At 38.1% G+C, this 18,949-nt stretch overlaps 1 protein-coding gene across 1 annotated transcript in view; it reads left to right on the top strand.

Annotated features, from left to right (window-relative positions):
- Positions 1-16,003, top strand: part of FABP6 (fatty acid binding protein 6) — a gene marked incomplete at its 5' end in the record, with an annotated part of 38,344 nt that extends 22,341 nt beyond the window's left edge. The window contains 4 exon segments of the mRNA XM_080353101.1: positions 11,682-11,786; positions 12,646-12,821; positions 14,706-14,795; positions 15,923-16,003. Coding sequence (XP_080209227.1) covers positions 11,682-11,786; positions 12,646-12,821; positions 14,706-14,795; positions 15,923-15,976 — 425 coding nt within the window. The 3' untranslated portion in view covers positions 15,977-16,003.
- Between the last annotated feature and the right edge of the window lie 2,946 nt (positions 16,004-18,949).

Genomic DNA, 18,949 nt, shown 5'->3' on the forward strand with positions numbered 1-18,949 from the left:
TTTTAAAATATAAGAAAAAATCAACTGCAAAACAGGCGTGCCTTCAAAAAAAAAATAGCATCTAAATTTAATGTTCCTCTTAACAGAGATTCAGGAACTGCAGCTGAAGGAATGCTTTAGAACAGCAGAATTGAACTGTGTGGGGGGTTTATGTGCACAAATAAAGCAGCAGGCTTTACAAGTGCGATAGATGGAGGTTAATACACTTCAGGAAAACCGGTGGAGATACAGGGCAATGTGCTGGGGAAACCGTTACATCTAAAAGATGGAGCCTGTCTATTGTTTTAACAGACAGCAGTGAAGCAGGATTTCTGGCTATTAATCCCCTCTCATGTGACCTGAGGCAAACTACATAATCTGTATTTGAGATACAGCACTAGTGCTTTAATGATGGAGGGCTGGGGAGCAGCAGTCTGGAAAGCAGGATGCATAATAACATGTGCTGTGTTTATTCCATGCATACTGAACTCTGAGTAACCCTGGCAGGAGAAGGAGTTCCCCTGGCAGGCCAAGTGGGGAATTTGGCCTTTCTTTAGCTCTGCAGCTTTATGTATTTGCTTCAGTAACCATTAATGATCCAGATACAGAGATGTTGACATTACAGAGCTAAAGATGCATCAAAATAAGGAAGTTGTGAAATTGCAGTATACTAAGGGGGGTAGAAACAGTCTGTTTCAAAATCAAAAGTTACATTTCAATTTATTGGAATGACCTAGAAAGTTTTATTTTGAGATGTGCAAAACACATATCTGTATTTATAAGCAGAGAATTGTCTTATTGAACTGGAAAGTTAACACCTTGCTCAGCACCTATTGCTAGGCTGCATTTTTTCATCATATGTGTTATGGAGTAAACTCTGCAATATGCTAAAGAAAATGCTCTGAATATCCCCAACTAGAGGGAAAAGGCAAAGGGAGTAGGACTGGTATCAAGATACAGTTATCAAAAGGCACTTGTATATAATGCATTAGTGGATTTGAAAACAAACATTTCAGATGTTTATAAAAATGTGCTTGTTTTATAACAAATTAAAAATATTTATTTTTTTGTAGTGTTAACTGTGATTTTTTTAAAAAATCCAGAAGCAGCATGAGATGCAAAAAAATATTGCAACAAGAAAGATAAACTTTTTATTACATAAGCTATATATAAACTTGCATGTTTATCAGAGATAATGTAATTCAACATCTACACTGCAAGTTAGGAATATTTTCTAAGGAGGCAGCTTTAGTAATATATTCAGTAAAATGAGGTTGGCCACGGGTATTGCAGCAATATCCGTACATGTCTCTCCGGACTGACTCTCAGCACATTGATTCCTTAAAATAAAGGAAAAACAAGGAAAAGGCAGAAGCTTTTAATGTCTTTGTTTTTCCTTTAAACAGTACTTGAAAAGAATAAGTTTTTCTTTAAACAGTGTAAGGCAGAAACAGAAACAAGTGGAAAACTCATATGTCTCTGTACTTCAAAATGTGGTCATTTTTTAAACAACTCCTTTCCAATGTGAAGAAATCTCTTGTGTTAAAGTTCTACAAAATCCTGAACACCTCCAGTTCCTGTTACGTTCTCAGTTAATAAATACATTGTCTTGCAAGACTACATAGTAGTCTTTTATTAAGTAGATAATGTTTGTTTTTAAAAGTCCAACATTTCTTTCCTTAATATCCATGGGCTACACATCAGTAGCCTATGCTTAATAAGCCAATATTGTGAGTAAAAATAAGAAAGGAAAATAATTTGTGTATAATTTTATTTTTTTAAAGAACTTTCCATTTCCAGTGTTCCTTATATCTCTGTAGATTTTTGAAAACCTCTTTCTTCTGTATAGCGGGTATCACTTAAAAACAGATTTATTGTTTTATAACCTGATTTGTTTGGGAGGAAACAGAGCAGCTCTTAGCAGAATCCCTACAGAAAGAACAAGTTAAAACATGGTGTTACATATTGTTCTTTATTGACTTCAGTAAACTTAGTTAAAGGCAAGCTCTATGCAACATTTTTCCAAGAAAGCCTAAATCAACATGATATACGCTAAACCCACTGTTTCTTGGTTTGTTAGGTGGAGCAAAGCTTTCTGTGATGATTCTGGTGGAGTGACTGCTGTCGCTGGAATGCAGTTGCCCGGTACTGCGGAAGAGGCATGTGAGAGGTAGGGATAACGCTGTAGAGCATGCACGGCAGTTCACTGCACACAATAAGCTCTGGGACTGGTGTCAGCAAGTTGTCCAGCTGTGAGAACTCCAGTTTGTGTTGTAGAAACAGGATAAGTTCCTGAAACACTGGGTCCTGGCTTCATCCCATGTTCATCCTGCTGCCTTCTAAGCCTCATTTGAATAAATCACCGTGCAAATTTTATAGGCAACTATAGCTGTAGAGTGGAGGCTTCCAGAGCATGATACTTTCAAAATACATTGTGGCTAAGAAAGAATTTGATTTTTGTGGTGGTGGTGTGTGGTGGTGACAGCCTGGTGTGTTCAGTTGCCCTCCCTGCTCTCAGTTCCCACTAATGTTAAATGCAGGTACAGTGCATTATATTGGTACATAACTTTTTTCCCCAATTTTGATGGTGACTGGGGATTACTTAGAGGACCACAGCCATGTGAGAGAACTCTCCAAATTAGACTAGATTACCTTGAGGATAAGCTCCCATTTGGAGCCATGTTGTCCTGATGTGTCAGCAAGTACAATCATATAGATACTATTAAGTAATAAAATCTTTACAACATGTCACATGAACGGTGTAGATAAAGGGGAGATGACTATTGGGTTTTGTTCAGAAAAGTCTGAAAGAGCAGGTATAATGATTCCTATCTTGAGTGATGTCACAAACCGTCTTTAGAAGTATAGTGACTTTTTGTTAGACTTCTATTATAAATATATAGAACAAAGAAATATATAAAGGTAGTATCTTTAACTCAGTTTGCTTTCACCAGAAGATTCTACAGATAAGGTTAAACTATATCTTTCATTTTAGCAACTTTTAAAAAATTGTCTGTGTTAGACTAAAACCATTGAGGTTCAGAATGTTCTATGGTGTCTTTTAATCCAAAAATAGTATTTCAAAGAAATTTTAACACTTTTGTGTAAGCCAAATTGATAGTAGCCAGAATAAGTTTTACTATGTATTTTCAGATTAACATGAGTCAGAACTGGCATAATAAAAATCTTCACGTCTTCTGTTGTTGTCGTTACTAAAACTTGATCATCAAGATAGCTTCGTATTTCTGCTATCAGTCCCCATTACCATTGAATTATATGCACTTGATAAAATTTAGTATATGATAACTAATTAAAGGGAAGAATCCCAAAGAAAGAAAAGAACAATCAGATCCACAAGAAGTTGCTGGTATCGATTTTCCTGTAAAACCAAACATTTTAGTATGTCTGTTAATGATCTTGGTTTAAAAGGTAGGGAGTGTACCAGTGAAACTTGCTGTTGAGCTGGAAAATGTTGTAGGCCCCAGTCACCTCTGTTCCAAAAAGGTTATCTGAAATTGGAGTGAGTGAAGAAGAATACTTGGATGATAAGAGAAAGAAAAAGTCTGACATTTAAGAAGTGTCTAACGGTGTTGCATGCCTTAGCCCAATTTATTTACCAGAGGAAAAAAGAAAAGAGGATGTAACTGCTCTCTAAAGCAGTTTGTGGTAAACTCAGAGAAAGAAGTTCTGCTTCACAGATGGGGCAGTGCTGGCACAAGTGCAAACAGGCTTAGACTAACCATGCAATAATTTAAACTAGAAAGTAAAGCATTCTTATGTAGTAGGGACAGTAAACTGCTTGCTAGAGTAACAAAGACAAGAAATTGTATAGAGTGCTGTCGAGTCTAGAAAAGATTGCAATGAAAACAGAGGTTTTCCTCCTAGTTTTTGTTTTGGTGCCTCTGAGTCCAGGAGTGCTGACTTGATCTACTTGGGTGTTGGACTCTGAAGAGACAGTAGGAAATAATGAGTTTGGAAAATGTGTGCTGAGCCTTCAGCTTGCAGAAAATTTGTTCAGTGAACCTGAACTAGCTCAATTAGCATGAGTATTTTTCTCATTTTCCTCTCCAGAACCTTGTTTACAATTATCAGTTTAGACTTCTTTATTCTTTGAATACAGGTCATAAAGTATAACTCAGACCATGATAACAGTGAGGATTTTTCAGTGGCATAGACACCTTGTGCCAATATCCCACCAGCTGTTTGTTCCCTTCTCCATGCCAACACTTGCATTATGCCTATACAGCTGTTGGTGTGATTATGTGAGAAGAACTGGATCAGAGCACTGATCTAGCTGAAAAATACCTTTTTATTTTATCTTTCATTTTTAGTTGCCCGAACCAGACCTCAGCAGTCCCATTGTGGTAGCACTAGAGATCAGGAACACCAGGTAGGGGCAACAGAACCAAACGCTTCTTACAGATTCTTCCTATGCCAGCTACTACAGTTTGAATGAATCACTTGATTATCTTGCTGTCTGGAAACTACCTTTGTGGAGATCCAAACAGACTGAAAGTTTTCCTGAGAGAGTGTTTGTCTCTCAGCTTCTGGTAGGATCCTTTCTTTCCTGTTTTTGTTAGGCAGATCCTGCCCATCAGAATGTCACATCCATGGCGAGGACTGAGTCTGTACTGTGTCACCTGTAAGAGTCCTGTAGAGCTGGCTGGTGCATTTCTGTTAAATATATGGACTCTGTACAAGCATTAACTTTTCAATAATTCTTGTTGGTAATTGTTTTTTTACCGCTTATGAGTTTAGAACAGTAACACCTAGTACTATACTAAGTGGATACTTAATAAGGCAACATTATAATAGGACTCCCATGGAATTGCACATTACTTTAACATGAAATAAGTTCATTCTGAATTCATTGTGAATGATTACTCTGAATACCAAAGGAATCATTAGCCATTTACTACAGAGGGTTGCTGAATAATTGCCAGATACAGCTGAGTATTAAGAATTTACAAGCTTTCCTGAGTCAGTTTCATTCTGAAAGAATCATTAAGTGTAACTTTATTTTCACTGGAGAGTTCCTACTTTTGTTCTGAATCTGTATTTCTTGTTCAATTGCATTCCAGTTCTAAAAGCACTTCAAAGGTAGTCACTTAGCCTAGTTCATTCACTAATGGAATTACTTTCCTTATCTCCATTTTTCTCTTTGAGTGTATCTCAGTTGGCTTTATACAACACATCTGAAAGGTTAATAAACTTTAAAGCATACTGGGAGACATTCAAGGGCAGGGTGACTCTGACATGACAGAAAGAATGCAAAAGCGTTATATTTATGACTCCGTGGCAAGTAAATTCTGAAAGTAAAGATATCCAAGGCCTTTGATTTGGTTCTTGAAAGTTCCCTCTGTTCCTACTAGCATTTGAAGACTCAGCTGTTTTGCATATCAGAGGTAGCTGACTTGGGAGCCAGAGGGAATTAACTGCTCACGTTGGATCAACTTTTCCTTTGGGTATAAGCTTCCACAAGAGTTTTACTTCTTTAACAACTTATTCATGCTGACTGCCTGCAACAGCCACACAGTTGCAAGTCCCATCATCCTGGTGAATTCAAATACAGCGTTGAGCCTTTCTGCATAACTTCTCATTGTAACTACTGGTTTGATTCCTGCCCATAATCCTGACCATATACATTCAAGTATGAGGTTTACTATGTGTTGATGTTAACTCAGTGACTCAGGTTTCAAAGTCAGGTAAGCACAGCTGTGAATACATGTTTTGGGGTTGTTTGGGGTTTTTTTTCCCACTCAGACGAATTTAGTGTAAAAACCCTGTGCTCCTTAGACCACACAGAATAAGGTTCTGCCATTTCCTTGCCTTCTGTCTGCAAACAGTACTGTTCCATCTAAGCATGCACACCTTTATTTGTGTTTCTCTGTGGGTTTCACAAATGCCAGCCTGCCACAAATAGCATTTGCACGTAAATTTAGATTCATTAAATTGTGTTGAAGTGTTAATTCAATGGTAGCTGGTTCCCACTGAATTCAGGGAAACCAGCATTTGTCCTCTGATCAATAATGTTTAATTAAATCTGTATGAACCAATCCTGTGTGCTGTTGATTGCCAAGATAGCAATACAAATGTATTTAAGCAAGGGCTAACACAATGTGATATTTTGGTGGTGCCATAACCCAATGCTTAGGAGATCGTCTTCATTTAGAACTGTCCCAAAATGAAACATATGAACATTATTGCTTTTATAATGATATAATTTTGTATAAATAGAAATGATGCATTTAACGTGAATCTTACCGAGCTGCTTATAACCAGCTCAGGGGGGATTTTTGTTTTCTTCACACCCGATAGAGAGTGAAGGGGTCAGTGACTCATCTTGGAGATGCAGCTGTGGCAAACCCTGGTGTTTTCTAACTGCACTCAGGGCTTTGCACTGGCGAGGTGAGGGACACCTTGCCTGGCCCATGGCCCTGCCCATCGGCCACCAGATGGCAGGAACAGGCTCCTCTCGAATAATGATATTTTCTTTGACCTACATAGAGAACAGCTGCATTTTTCTCTGTTGAAAATGATAGACAGTGCTGAGTACATTGAAGGTAATAGCCACTTTCTGAAAGCTGTTTTCAGCTTTTACACCTGAAGCTTTTTATTCTTTTGCCTTTCCCTCTTATGATTCTCATCTTGTGCCAGGGAAATTTGTTTTAATTTTCCACTGGTCTCAGTTATAGCTGTTAATTCAGTTGAATTTCAACTGAGTTCTGTTAAGCAAAAGCATAATATAACCCAGGTTGACTGCAGCATTCTGCCGGCTCTATGTTGTAGTATTTGGAATGGATTAAATACATGTAATGTGTTTAAAATACATGTAATGTGTTTAAAATACATGTATACATAAATTTTTTTTCACTGGATAATTCTGGGGATCTCTGTACCATTTAGTTCAGTGCCCAGCCCACCAAGGATGAAGTGTGGCTGTAGCAGGATGCAAAAGCAGCATGACATAGTCATGGCTCTGAAGAGAATATCATAAATATTGTAAATGCAAATTGTAAGGTCATTAAACAGATAACTGGTTTAGGTGAAACTGAAGAAATAGGGACTTGTGCAAGTGGCCATAACTTCAGTAAAGTCAGAGGGATTCTATCCCTTTTTTCTTGGAATAAACATTGTCCAGACTCAGTATTTCACAGAATCGCAGAATATTAGGGGCTGGAAGGGACCTCAAGAGATCATCTAGTCCAGTCCCCCTGCCGGAGCAGGAACACTTAGATGAGGCTACACAGGAATGTGTCCAGAGTAGGAGACTCCACACTCCCCCTGGGCAGCCTGTTCCATTGTATTGGCATTTGGAAGACTACTTAGTGGAATTCTTCATTCTTCAGTACGTGATTTAATTTCATTACCTTTTGCAACAAAAAAAGGCAGGAATGAAAATAAGGATTTATTTCAGAAAAAGTCAGCAGAAACACGGGTGCAAATTCACAACGTACATTGAACAGTTTTCTGCCCAGAGAGGTACAGATGATGGCACATTTGCTCAAAGCTTATTCTAAAGTGATTCTGATCCTGAGCAGCCAGGCAGAGCAAGCACATTTATTAACATTTGCTAGCATGTGTAGCTTTACCTTTATTGTTTGGATGTGTGTTCGTAACCTGCTCTGGAACTCTCATGCACAGCGCAGCGTACAGCTCCTTGGAGGTGAATAAACTCATATTTAGTGCAAGGCAAGAGTGACCCACCCAGTAAAATAGTTACTCATTGGTAATTCACTGTACTACACACTGGCTCCATGCCCACCATATTCTCACTGCAGGCAAGCTCAAAGTGTTGTAGAGTTGTGTAGATGTCAGCATTTTTTATCAGATCACAAAATAGCTATCAATATAAGTTGATCTTTATAGAGAGAGATAACATAAAAACTCTGGTACTGTTCATACAATCTGATTATCTTTTTCCTGTTTCATAGAACTGTAGCATTTTTCTTATCCAGTCTGATCTATCTTCCAAGGTCCATGTGTTGTTACTACATCAGTGGCATTGTCCCCCAATAATTTTATGTAAACACAAGAGTTTATGGCTTGAGTTCGTTTACCTTCTTCCCAGGGTTCTACATGTCTCTCTGGAACACAGAGACCCTGGTGCAGAGCAAAGGCCTTTGGTGCTCAGCTGACCTGAATTCAGTCTCACCAGGCATCTGCTCCCCAAAAGCTCAGGAGGGGCTGGAAACTCGGTGTCTTCCAGAGCACTCAGAGCCACGTGGAGATGGCAAGAATCTGAGATTTGGAGACTTGCTTAGCAGCTTTAGAGACTCTCACGGCCTATCAGTGAAGCAAGTGTAAAACTCCACGGGTGACGTTGAAAGGAAATGGTCGCTCAGTGCTCTTGTTTGCTTCAAAGGGCTTATTTATTATAATAATGTTTAAATTAATGTACTGTCCTGTGGACACTGTGTTAATGCCTGGACTTAGGATTTATTACTGGCTGCATCATCCATTCACTATATCATAAGCTCCAATAGGTCACTTTTTCTCACTCTTTCAGCTTTCTCATGTATGAAATAGGCTCGATCGTACTTTTCTGTGAATGATATTTTTCGAATCTGTGTATGACTGAAATTACTGGGGGTTTTGCGTCTTTTAATGGCACAGAATTTACACAGTTGTAGCTTAATTGGTATCTATCTGCTTAGGTTTATCATAGCAGTAAGAACTGAGGCTTCTTTGTGTGTGCGACTACTTCATTGTTTTCCATGCTTATGCTGTTTTTCTTTATAGAGATAGAGCCTGAGCATCTGGGTCCAGCTGATAAAGTTTCCTTTTCAGTTGTCTGCTCCTGCACAATTGGTCATTAGGTTCAGGAATCCTGGGGTTAAGCTGAAGGAGTTTTAATTTAAAAACTAAGTGTCAAATATGGTTGCAGAACAGTCAGAATCATTTTACAGACACTTTTAAATTAAAAGTGCAAAGGAAACACTGGTGGTGAAGCAAGTTTCTCTGTTCCTTTCCTGAATCTTATGTATTTGTAATGGATATAGAAACCCCCAGTTTTGTACTTTTCTCCCACACTCTTGTGTTTTGAATGCTAATCACAGAAAAGAGTGCGGGGAAAGTTCACAGAGGGAAGGTATGTGGCTCTCTCCTACTTCCAGTATGGAGACATCCTTTTAACTGCATTCAGACAGCAGATGGTGTGGCTTTTGTGGCATCATGAACTCCAGCACAATATAGACAGCCACTGCACAGCGTGGTACAATTTAAAGCTGAGTAAATATGGGGAGAGTGAAGGGTTAGGGGGTGGGAAGGCAGTAATTCCTAGGACATTTGTTCCATTTTTATTTTACAAATTGACCATGATTTTGTTATGCTTCACTCTTGTTCACTTTCTGCATCTGTTCTAGAAAACTGCTTTCCTGCCGGGAACATACACCTAAACAGTTTTAAAAGAGTTGTTGTCAACTTGAAAAACCATATCTCCATTTGAAAGTTTTATTTTTCCTTTCATAAGATGATAAGACTTCAGAGAGGAAGTAGCTAATTAAAAAAAAAAAAAAAAGAAGACAGAAATAATATAAATTTCCAACTCATAACCATGAGGTAAGATCTTTTCCAGTCCACAGGTATAATCCCTCACAAAACTGACTGGGACTTTTCTGAACCTTACTCTGGTCAGAAAATTCTTTTCCATTAGAAGTTCCCTTCTTGCCTGATTCAGACTTTTCACCCATCAGTCAGTGTGTTATTCTCAAATCCCTCGTTTTTCCCCTTAAGAAAAAGTTTTGTAACTGCAAAAATTTTGCTGAGACAGGAAATGTTCTCCTATTCAGACCTCCTGTGCCCTGCATATTCCGTACTTGGTTTAAAGGCTGCATAGCTTACAGACAGCAGAGGTTTTGCATAAAAGAAAGCAGCTTAGTAAATAAAATATTAATACAAATTAAAGAGAGTTTTTGTCATTGAGTTGCAACACACCCTAACAAGTAACATGGCATTAAATATATATGTATATATAGCAAATATATTTAATAAAACCTTAAATCTCCCCTGACTGATACTAATTCCAGGAGTTTTGTGGACACTGTTATGCTGTGACTAAACAGTTGGGTACAGGGCATCTTACTTCTGGCTCCTCTTGAATTTAATGCTGGTCTACATCCAGTCCTAAATCTGTGAGGGCACATCAAGAAACAGTCAGTGTGTGACTATAGGAGAGAGGAGCCGGAGGAGCTTGACTGGGAGCTGCTGGGTAGAACAGCTCTCAAACTAAACCCCACTGCCCAACAGGAAAGATTTTGAGCCCAGGCTGAGGGAGTGCACAACTGACTATGTGAACCCAATGTTATTAGCAATAAATTGTTATATGTAGCAACGCTTCTCGTTTGTATAGTTTTACAGTAATGATATATTATGATTTATGATATTTAACATTTTAAGTTTCATCCCATTACTGAAATTTGTCTCATTCTCTGGCAGGGTGGGGTATGGATAAGCCTATTAATTAGAAATACAGACATGGAGTACATCAGTTTGAAAGTATAACAAGGACAGCAGTGGTGAAACTTAGTAGACCTTTGTTTTCTGTTCTTCTTCAGATCAGTTTCTTGACTCTAAATAGACATGTTTTTTTGCATTGGCATGTGGGATTAAATTAATTGCATTTAAGAAAAGGAACCCACTTGCATACAAAAAAACTTGTTGAATGCTGCTATATAGTTTTCTGGACTTTTATAAAACCAGGGAAAAGTAGATTTTCAGTTCCTTCTCAGATGTATTACTTTAATTAAATAAAATTCCAATCTGTGACACCATTTCACATAAATCCTAGGGATGTTTTGTTCAGGTTTAAAATGGTTGGTCTGTATCCTCAGCCAGTGGGGCTATGCCAAGACACAGCAGCTGAGCGTTTCCTGCCCTGTTCTCTGTGTGTGGCAATGGGTTCGTTAGGCATAGGACACCTCCTGTCTATGTTCTAAATGACCCAGCAGCCTCCCTGACCTTTAACATATGGGTATATCTTACATAAATCAGAGCTCTGCTTTTCCAAAATCAGTATATTTTTCTGTACTTTGTACAAACATTTGCTAAGCATTACAAAGCATTATTTGTCTCTTGATATTAAATAAGGTATGGGATCATGGTGCCAGGGACTAATCTAATGTACTTTATACCCAAGTAGTGTAAAATAAATATTTAATGATTCTTTTTTCTGTGTGGAGAGAAGGTAAGACGTGTAGGGGCAGTAGTTTACCCAGAGTCTTGTAATAGCCCTTGTCTTACCAGAATTACTTAGGAATCTATGCAGTTTGTTTCTTATTTTCATATTTTAGCTAATATAGGATATGCTTCCAAATAGAGCACGGCTGTGGGCTCAGGACACTGCTTTGAAGCCATTTTCTCCCTGTTTCATTAGAACATATTTTGTCATTATTCCATCCTGACTGCAAAATCAGTGGCATCTTCAAAGTAAAAATAGTATCACTTTGTTTCAATACATACTAACACCAAAACCAAGCTTTTGTCCTTGATTTCTGCTGATCTCCAGGTTATTGTCAAGGATGTATAATTGAATTGTAACCTTGATTTTCATACGGGTCAATGCCATCCGTGCTAGTGACTCACATAGATCATAAAAGTATATTTCCAGTGGGTGTGGATGTAGGTGGGCTGAACAGCTTAGGCTGGTGTATAAAAAGGAGGCCCTCGAGCCATCTGCACTTCTCCGTTCTTCTTTGTTCCAGCTGCTGTTCTGCTCTACCAGCCACATCACCAGGGCAACATGGCATTCGCAGGCAAATACGAATTCGAAGGTGATGAGAACTACGATGAGTTTGTGAAGGCAATTGGTAAGTATGTCTGAGGTGTAAGTCTTCAAGATTATAAATTAATTACAAATACTAAGATTTTTTTACTCAAATGTGCTGAGATCAACAGGGGCCAAGGCTGGTAGGAGCGCTCTGTGCTTCAGCAAGATGACAGTTTTCATTCTTACAAGCACTGTCAGCCACAGGAGATAGTCCTGTTCTACAGGAGCGGTATTCCTTTGCAGTGGCAGCAGAAGGAAGGGCTAAGATATGTGTAGTATAAGGATCACAAATATCACTTTTTCTGTCCCTAGTATTTATCAGTGTGAGTAGAAATTTAGTATGAAATGCTTCTCAAAATCTTACACAGGAACAGGTTTCTGAGGATGCTTTCGGAAGACTGTGCAAACCTGTTTCAGAGATTACCCTGTAAAAGCTCTTAGGGACACTGTGATCTGTGCTTGTGCTCATTTATTTAAAAAGCAATAGCAAATAGTGAATAGCTATGTGCAGCTAAATAGCAAAGGCATAAGTTCATACACATTAAATTCCATACATCTGCAAGTGTAGATTATGAATATTTATATATATGTTGTATCTATAGATTTATTCTGTGTGTTGTTTCTCAGGGAAAAGAATGCAAGACCAAAACTTAATATTTTAGCAAATGCATTGTTGTGCCTATATCTTCCTTTATAATAGTAATTTAAACTCAGAGCTTTGATATAACTGGAAAAAGAAAAAACAAACCAAACAAAACTAAAAGCAAACAAACAAACAAACCACAAATCAGATGTTCAGACATCCATGTCTGAGAACAAACATACCATTAACGGGCTTCAATTCAAATACAGCTGGTAGGCTATTACATTTGATAAACTGTATGTTTCTATTGATTAAGGTCTCCCCGCTGACAAGGCTGACATGGGAAGGAATTGCAAAATAGTCACTGAGGTGGTGCAGAATGGAAATGACTTCACCTGGACTCAGCATTTCCCAGGAGGCCGCACCACGACCAATACATTCACAATTGGCAAGGAAGCGGACATGGAGACAATGGGTGCTAAAAAGTTCAAGGTAAATTAAGTTAGCTCTTAAGTTCTATGCTGTCTCAGTTGTCTTTTAATTTAGGGTGAAAATCAAATATGTCTCAGGGACAGCTTCCCTAATTTTTTTTTTATCTGTCATAGCTTAGAAACATATAAATTTTGCCCCATTTCTTGATGGCCCTAGCAAAAAATCTAAATCTGATTTTAAAGAGAGCTAGAGCTTCAGAACTGTATGTACTAATAAAGAACAAGGGTAAAGTGTCAAGCATCTACTGGTGTCGCAGCTCAAGCAAACATAATGCTCACTGAAACTCCAAGCAACGGGTTGGCAGCTGTGTCACTGTCCAGCAGCAGCACGGCCCGAGGACAGCGCTGTGATCCCTGCTCTGCCCAGGCCTGGCAGCAGCACTCACCTTTTTAAGTCACCTGAGCCTGAGCCTTAAACCAAAGAATCTGTAAAGTGAAGGGGGAAAAAAGAAATCTCTATATCCTCCTTGTTGTTGGAAGTACAGAGGAACTTGAAACTTAAGTAGTGTCTAGCGAGAAGGAAGATTGCACAATAGTGATCTACTCCTGCCATGGACAAAACTTTGATACAAATCCTGCTCTGAAATGGTTACTTTGCTTAGCCACATTAATTTCTCATCTAATCAAATGGATAAGACATTTTGTGACAGCTAAACTCTGCATTTGTAAGGTGTCCAGAACCCTACAATAGGTTACTGGAGAAATGCTTGTACGTATTGAAGAGACAGGAACACCAGTGATTGCATCAGGGAGCTGTGACAAACTGAGAACAACAATAGCATTACATGATTGCCAGGATGCTTTTTTTAACTCATACCTTTCTGATTATGAGAAGGAAAAAGAAATGTGTGTGGCTTTGAGAAATCCTTCTGAAAGCTAACAGACAGAATAAGACACAATCTGTGTTGGTCAATTTATTGCAAACTTAACAATTTTGAAATATTACAAATTCCATTATCTTCTTTTTGGTCCTGGGCACTTCATCAATCCAAAGCCCATTAAGGGGCCAAAGATGGAGGCAGAGGAAATGACTCTTAGCAGAGAAACCACAGCCTTTTAGTATAGTGTCACTAAACAATACAGAAACTACTAAGATGGTTTCCTTGTCTCTGGTAAAAAAAAAGTCCACTCATTTCTTCATTTTGCTAATTACTTTTTTTTCTGCGTTGCATAGGACTGGCTCATCTGTCTTTATTACTAAAAGCATAGGCAAGACTGAATAGCTGTACAGACAAAGGCTGAGTTTGTAATGAACTACACATCTAGTTTTGGCAGTCAGCTGATCTTCATAGTAGCATCCTGGCTACTTCTTCCATACAGAGGCAGCTCTTATAGCAACTTGCACATATTTTAGTATAAAGTAGTGACTGCAGAGCATGCAGTCATGTTCACCTATAATTACATGACCAAGATGAATTCTAGTGTAGAGAGACGAAACTCAGGATCTGGGGTAAAAGATTCACATCACATGTCCACAATGACGTTTATTCTGCTTGCAGGAAGGTTATTAATATCTAAGAATGCTACTTCAAAATTAACTCATACAATCATGCCTTTTACTTCACCAGCAAAACAAGAGAACCACATAAAACACTGAGGACCAAATAAGCAGCATAGCCTGTAGTCAGTTTTTAGAGCTATGAATGAATATTGTTTAGATATGGAACTTGCATGTATTGTTAAATGAATATTTTACTACTTGTGAACATTTTAGAACTAAGGTACAAGGATCTTAGTGCTGTTCATGAAGCTGCATGTGTAATACACAACTTCTACTCTTTTAAAAGTAAAAATGTTAAACATCAGGTGTATGGATATTTACAGTGTATCTGATAATATAAATAACCATTAACCCCAGGGAACATTAAACCTTTCTCTATTACAGGCAACTGTTAAAATGGAAGGTGGGAAAATAGTAGCTGATTTTCCCAACTACCGTCACACTGCAGAGATTTCTGGAGGAAAGCTAGTAGAGGTGAGTTCTCAAATATCTAGGTTAATTTATAAAAACAAAACAAACAAAGCCCAAAAACAAACAAACAAAAAAGCCTCAAGAGCAGCAGGCTTAAAATTTTGAATTTAGAAAAAAAAAAATCTTTATCTAAAAGTAAAGCAAAACTATTAAATACCTTTTTCCTTCACTGTAAGTAATCTTCTACAATTTTGTGCAGGCTTAATCCAAATAATCCATCTTTGATAAACTAGAAATATAGATCTTGCATCTTGGGCACAGACACAGAGTTTTATAGCTGTACTGGAATGTTCAGATGGGAATATTCCCAGGGTGCCATGTCTTTGACTGTAATCACTGTGCCTGGGACTCAAGAGTAAAGATAATTATATATAAAACTTTTCGCCTACTACTTACATGTTTCTATAAAGTTATTAACTTTGTTTCATCCTTAGAAAACTATCTGCACCTCCTCAGAGAATTTCTGTATAACACTATTTCCTTAGTCTTACCAAAGGAAAAAAAACCAAGAAAAATGACAACAAATAAAAAAGAGGCTGGATTTCAAGTAGTATCCCATTCTATCAACAAAATGGCAACATAGCTTTGTGAGATTACTGAAACTACAATACTTATAGTAAAACTTGCAAAACACATAGGATCGTCAAACATCAAGATTTCTGATTCTCAATTTTTTTCTTGAATTGACTTATGTCTGTGCTAGTTACATGTCTAAGCACATCTTCAGAGCCTAAACAGAAGTTACTCACTCTCTGAATCAAGAAACGCCACTCACACTCCGGAAAGTAATAATGTCAATCATTTATTGGTTTTGGAGAACAATTATCTCACTTGTCTAAAACCCTGATAACTTGGAGTTAGTGAAGCCATGTCTAACACAGGATACACTACAGCTATCCCTAAACCCCTGTTTAGAAGTTGTGCTTGTTGTACAATAATATTTTTGCAATGTGTATTTCAGAGTTGACAAGAACATTCAGCTTGTGTTCTAGATATGTCTTCTACCACAGGGGAAATGTTCCTTTGGTAATGCCAGGATCTGTGAGCCAGGCAGCAGGTCTCATCATTTGTAACACTGAAGGTCCAATTTCAACTGTTCAACCAAATTTTTGGTTTGTTCTTTATTCCAGATTTCTACTGCTTCTGGTGTAGTCTACAAAAGGACCAGCAAAAAGATTGCTTAAAGCAGTAAGGCCGGTTTCTTCCAGTGCACTGAAAAATGAACTACAATACAAATAAATAAAATAGAGTGCTGATTGTCTTTATCTCTCTCTTTCTTTACATTACAAACCCGAAGCATTGTTTTTTCAGTCGCGTTATCCTCAGCATTAATGCTTACCCCATTACTAAAGATCTGACAAATACTCAGAAAATCAAAATGCAAAAATCAGAAGATACAACAAAGCATTTAATGATGCTGCTTCAGTCTGAGTATTTCAGGATATGATACTTGCTCGCCATGTTCAAATGTTGCCTACCGCCAATGTAACAGAAGCTCTATTCAGCTTCTGTCTAGAGAATAGCACAATACTGTGTCCAAAGCCTGTGTCAACATGCAAGACCTAAAGGAAATGACGCTGATAACATGGTGATTCCCTGCTTTGAACACAAAATGGAATCAGCCACCACTTATTCCAGTTCTAGAAGCAACTATATTTTGTGTTCTGCAACTGGCACATTTAGTTTCAGATTCTGCATGTGATTAAGTTACTCCCCGCTATACAGGAAAACAAAGCTTTGGAAGGAAAGGTGGGATTTTTATCTAGGCTCTCCAGAAAGCATGCAAGAGATGCTTTCATGTGGAGAGAAAGGCATTGCTGTCTTTTCAAGCAGAGGACAGTCTTCAGGTTTGTCTTGAAGCAGCAATACAGATAGCAAAACAAACACCCCTTGAAAAAACAAACCAACCAAACTCATGCCAGATTATCACTAAGAATCCACCAGTATTTGCCCCACATTTGCCAGTATCTAGACTTCTCAGTAGAAAATAGCACTAAGCTAAGTTTTATTAAGCAACACCTGTACACTTTACTGGTGAGATTATTATACTGATCAAAGAGCATTATATCAATTTTAGATTGATGACTACAGTGCGTAAAACTTGCTAAGACAAAAGGATCAAACAGTGCCTTTGACAACTTTGCAAGCACCACATCATGACTTTCTCAGAAACAGGGAGGTAGGTGGTAGTAGTTTCCCTTTCCTATTTGAAAAAGCAGAAAGCTGCAGATTTAAGATTTCTAAGAAAGTTCATTTTAACCTTTGATGTCTGATCAACATTAGCAGAGTGTTTTCCACCTGTATCCCCTGCTGCAGCTCTTGTCAGTACTCACTAGTAGGTTTTTTTAATATCAGATTTCTCATTTCTTTGGTTACATCTACAACATCCTCCCATGTAGCAGGGTAACCTGTTTTGTATTCCTAGCCATCTTTTGCTGCATTTGCTTTTGCAGCAGCCTTTTATACTTCAAAGGCTGCCAGGGAAGTACGAGTTAATCACCATATAAAAATTCTGATCTATGACTGCACTGCAACTGACAGCATCAAACAGCACAAGCACAGGGCGCAAAGTTTTGCATCCATTTGCTCAAGAATTAACTCAGTTTTGCATGCACCTCTGCAGCTCCCTCCAAAAGTAATTGTGGCAAAAAGCCTTCAGAAAAGTGTCTTTTAGGTTGGCTGAACTCTTCTGCATTTGCTGTTTCTGAGGAGGTATATTTTCACAAAAGAAAAACAATTACAGTCACATGAAAAAGTATTTACCTGGAAATTAAACATGTGGAATTGCCACCAACATTTCAAGCATTCTGGAGATAACTGTCAACTGAAGCACTATTAGGCCAGCTCAAATTCTCTTAAGTCTTTTCCCTTTCAGAGGCTGCTATCAGATTTCATCTGCCCCAACTCCACCCATGATACAACAGCACAAACAAGGCAACAGACAACACCTGCTTAGAAGATACAGCCACCAGAAGAAAGATTGAAGGAACAACTGCATTCTCCTTATTCAGCCTTCCAGTCTCCTCAGGTGGGATGGCACCTCCAAGACACACTGGCCCTATGAGCTAGAACAATCTGTTCTTATGTCTCTACCTTTGTCTCTGCACATTTTCTGCCTGTCTCTTCAGCCATCTCCTCATTCCAATTTGTACTTCCGTATATGCACCAACACTTTATTGGAATAGGACCTTATTTCTTGTGCAGTGACCAAATTCCTGATCTGCCTAATCCTTCACAATTTATTATTTGGCGAGGCCTTTCTTTGTCCCACCACTCTTCTGTTCTGTAAAACATTACGAGTGCTCACATCAAGTATTTTTAAGGTATAGACATATATTCTTTGTTAGCTCTTAAAAGCTAAGGAGAAACCACACTAACAAGAAAAACAAAAATGGGGTACTTCAGCTGTGTGCTTGTTTATTGGAAACTTTCACTGGGAATTTAGCAATTATTTTCACAATTAAACACAATGGCAGTCCAAAGTATAACACCACATGTGACACAAATTATAAGGGTGATAAAGAACAAAACCACACAACAGTAATGCCACATGTATGTTGTTGTTCACATCTGTCAAATGACATAAAAATACACTGAAGTCTTCTGAAAATAAAGTTTAATATAAATACAAATCCAACAGAACTAAGTTATCTAGACTTCTAGACTAATTTCTGAAGAGTACTGCCTCTTCATTTACACTTTGCATTTTTGTGTTTGATAGAACAAGCAGATCGCTCTAGCCTGCTGAATGGAAGAAATTACCTTGATACCAAAAATTGCGTTCTCAGAAGACAGTTACACAAACACACATTAGCACACAGGCTAGTTTTTGCCCTCCACCCTAAAACACCCTTAGAAACAAATCTCTAAAAATATAATTTAAAACAAGACTGTGACACATGACTTGAAAAAATTGCCCCGAGTCATTAAAAGCATATTGCACGTTATTTGCATTGCTGTCCTGAGAACCGTCAGAGAAGAGACAGAGTCCTGCCTTCAAAGACATTTACAACAGTGGTTGCATATATCAAAACTAAAGTTTCACATTTGCACAAGTCCATTTCTTGTAAATACCTCTATTAACATAAAAACCATTATCCCTGGTTTCAGCTGAAAAAGAAACCTTTGGATATGTGACAGTAGGAGCGTGTCTCATT

This window comes from Nesoenas mayeri (assembly GCF_963082525.1).
Source record: "Nesoenas mayeri genome assembly, chromosome: 14".
NCBI lineage: Eukaryota > Metazoa > Chordata > Aves > Columbiformes > Columbidae > Nesoenas > Nesoenas mayeri.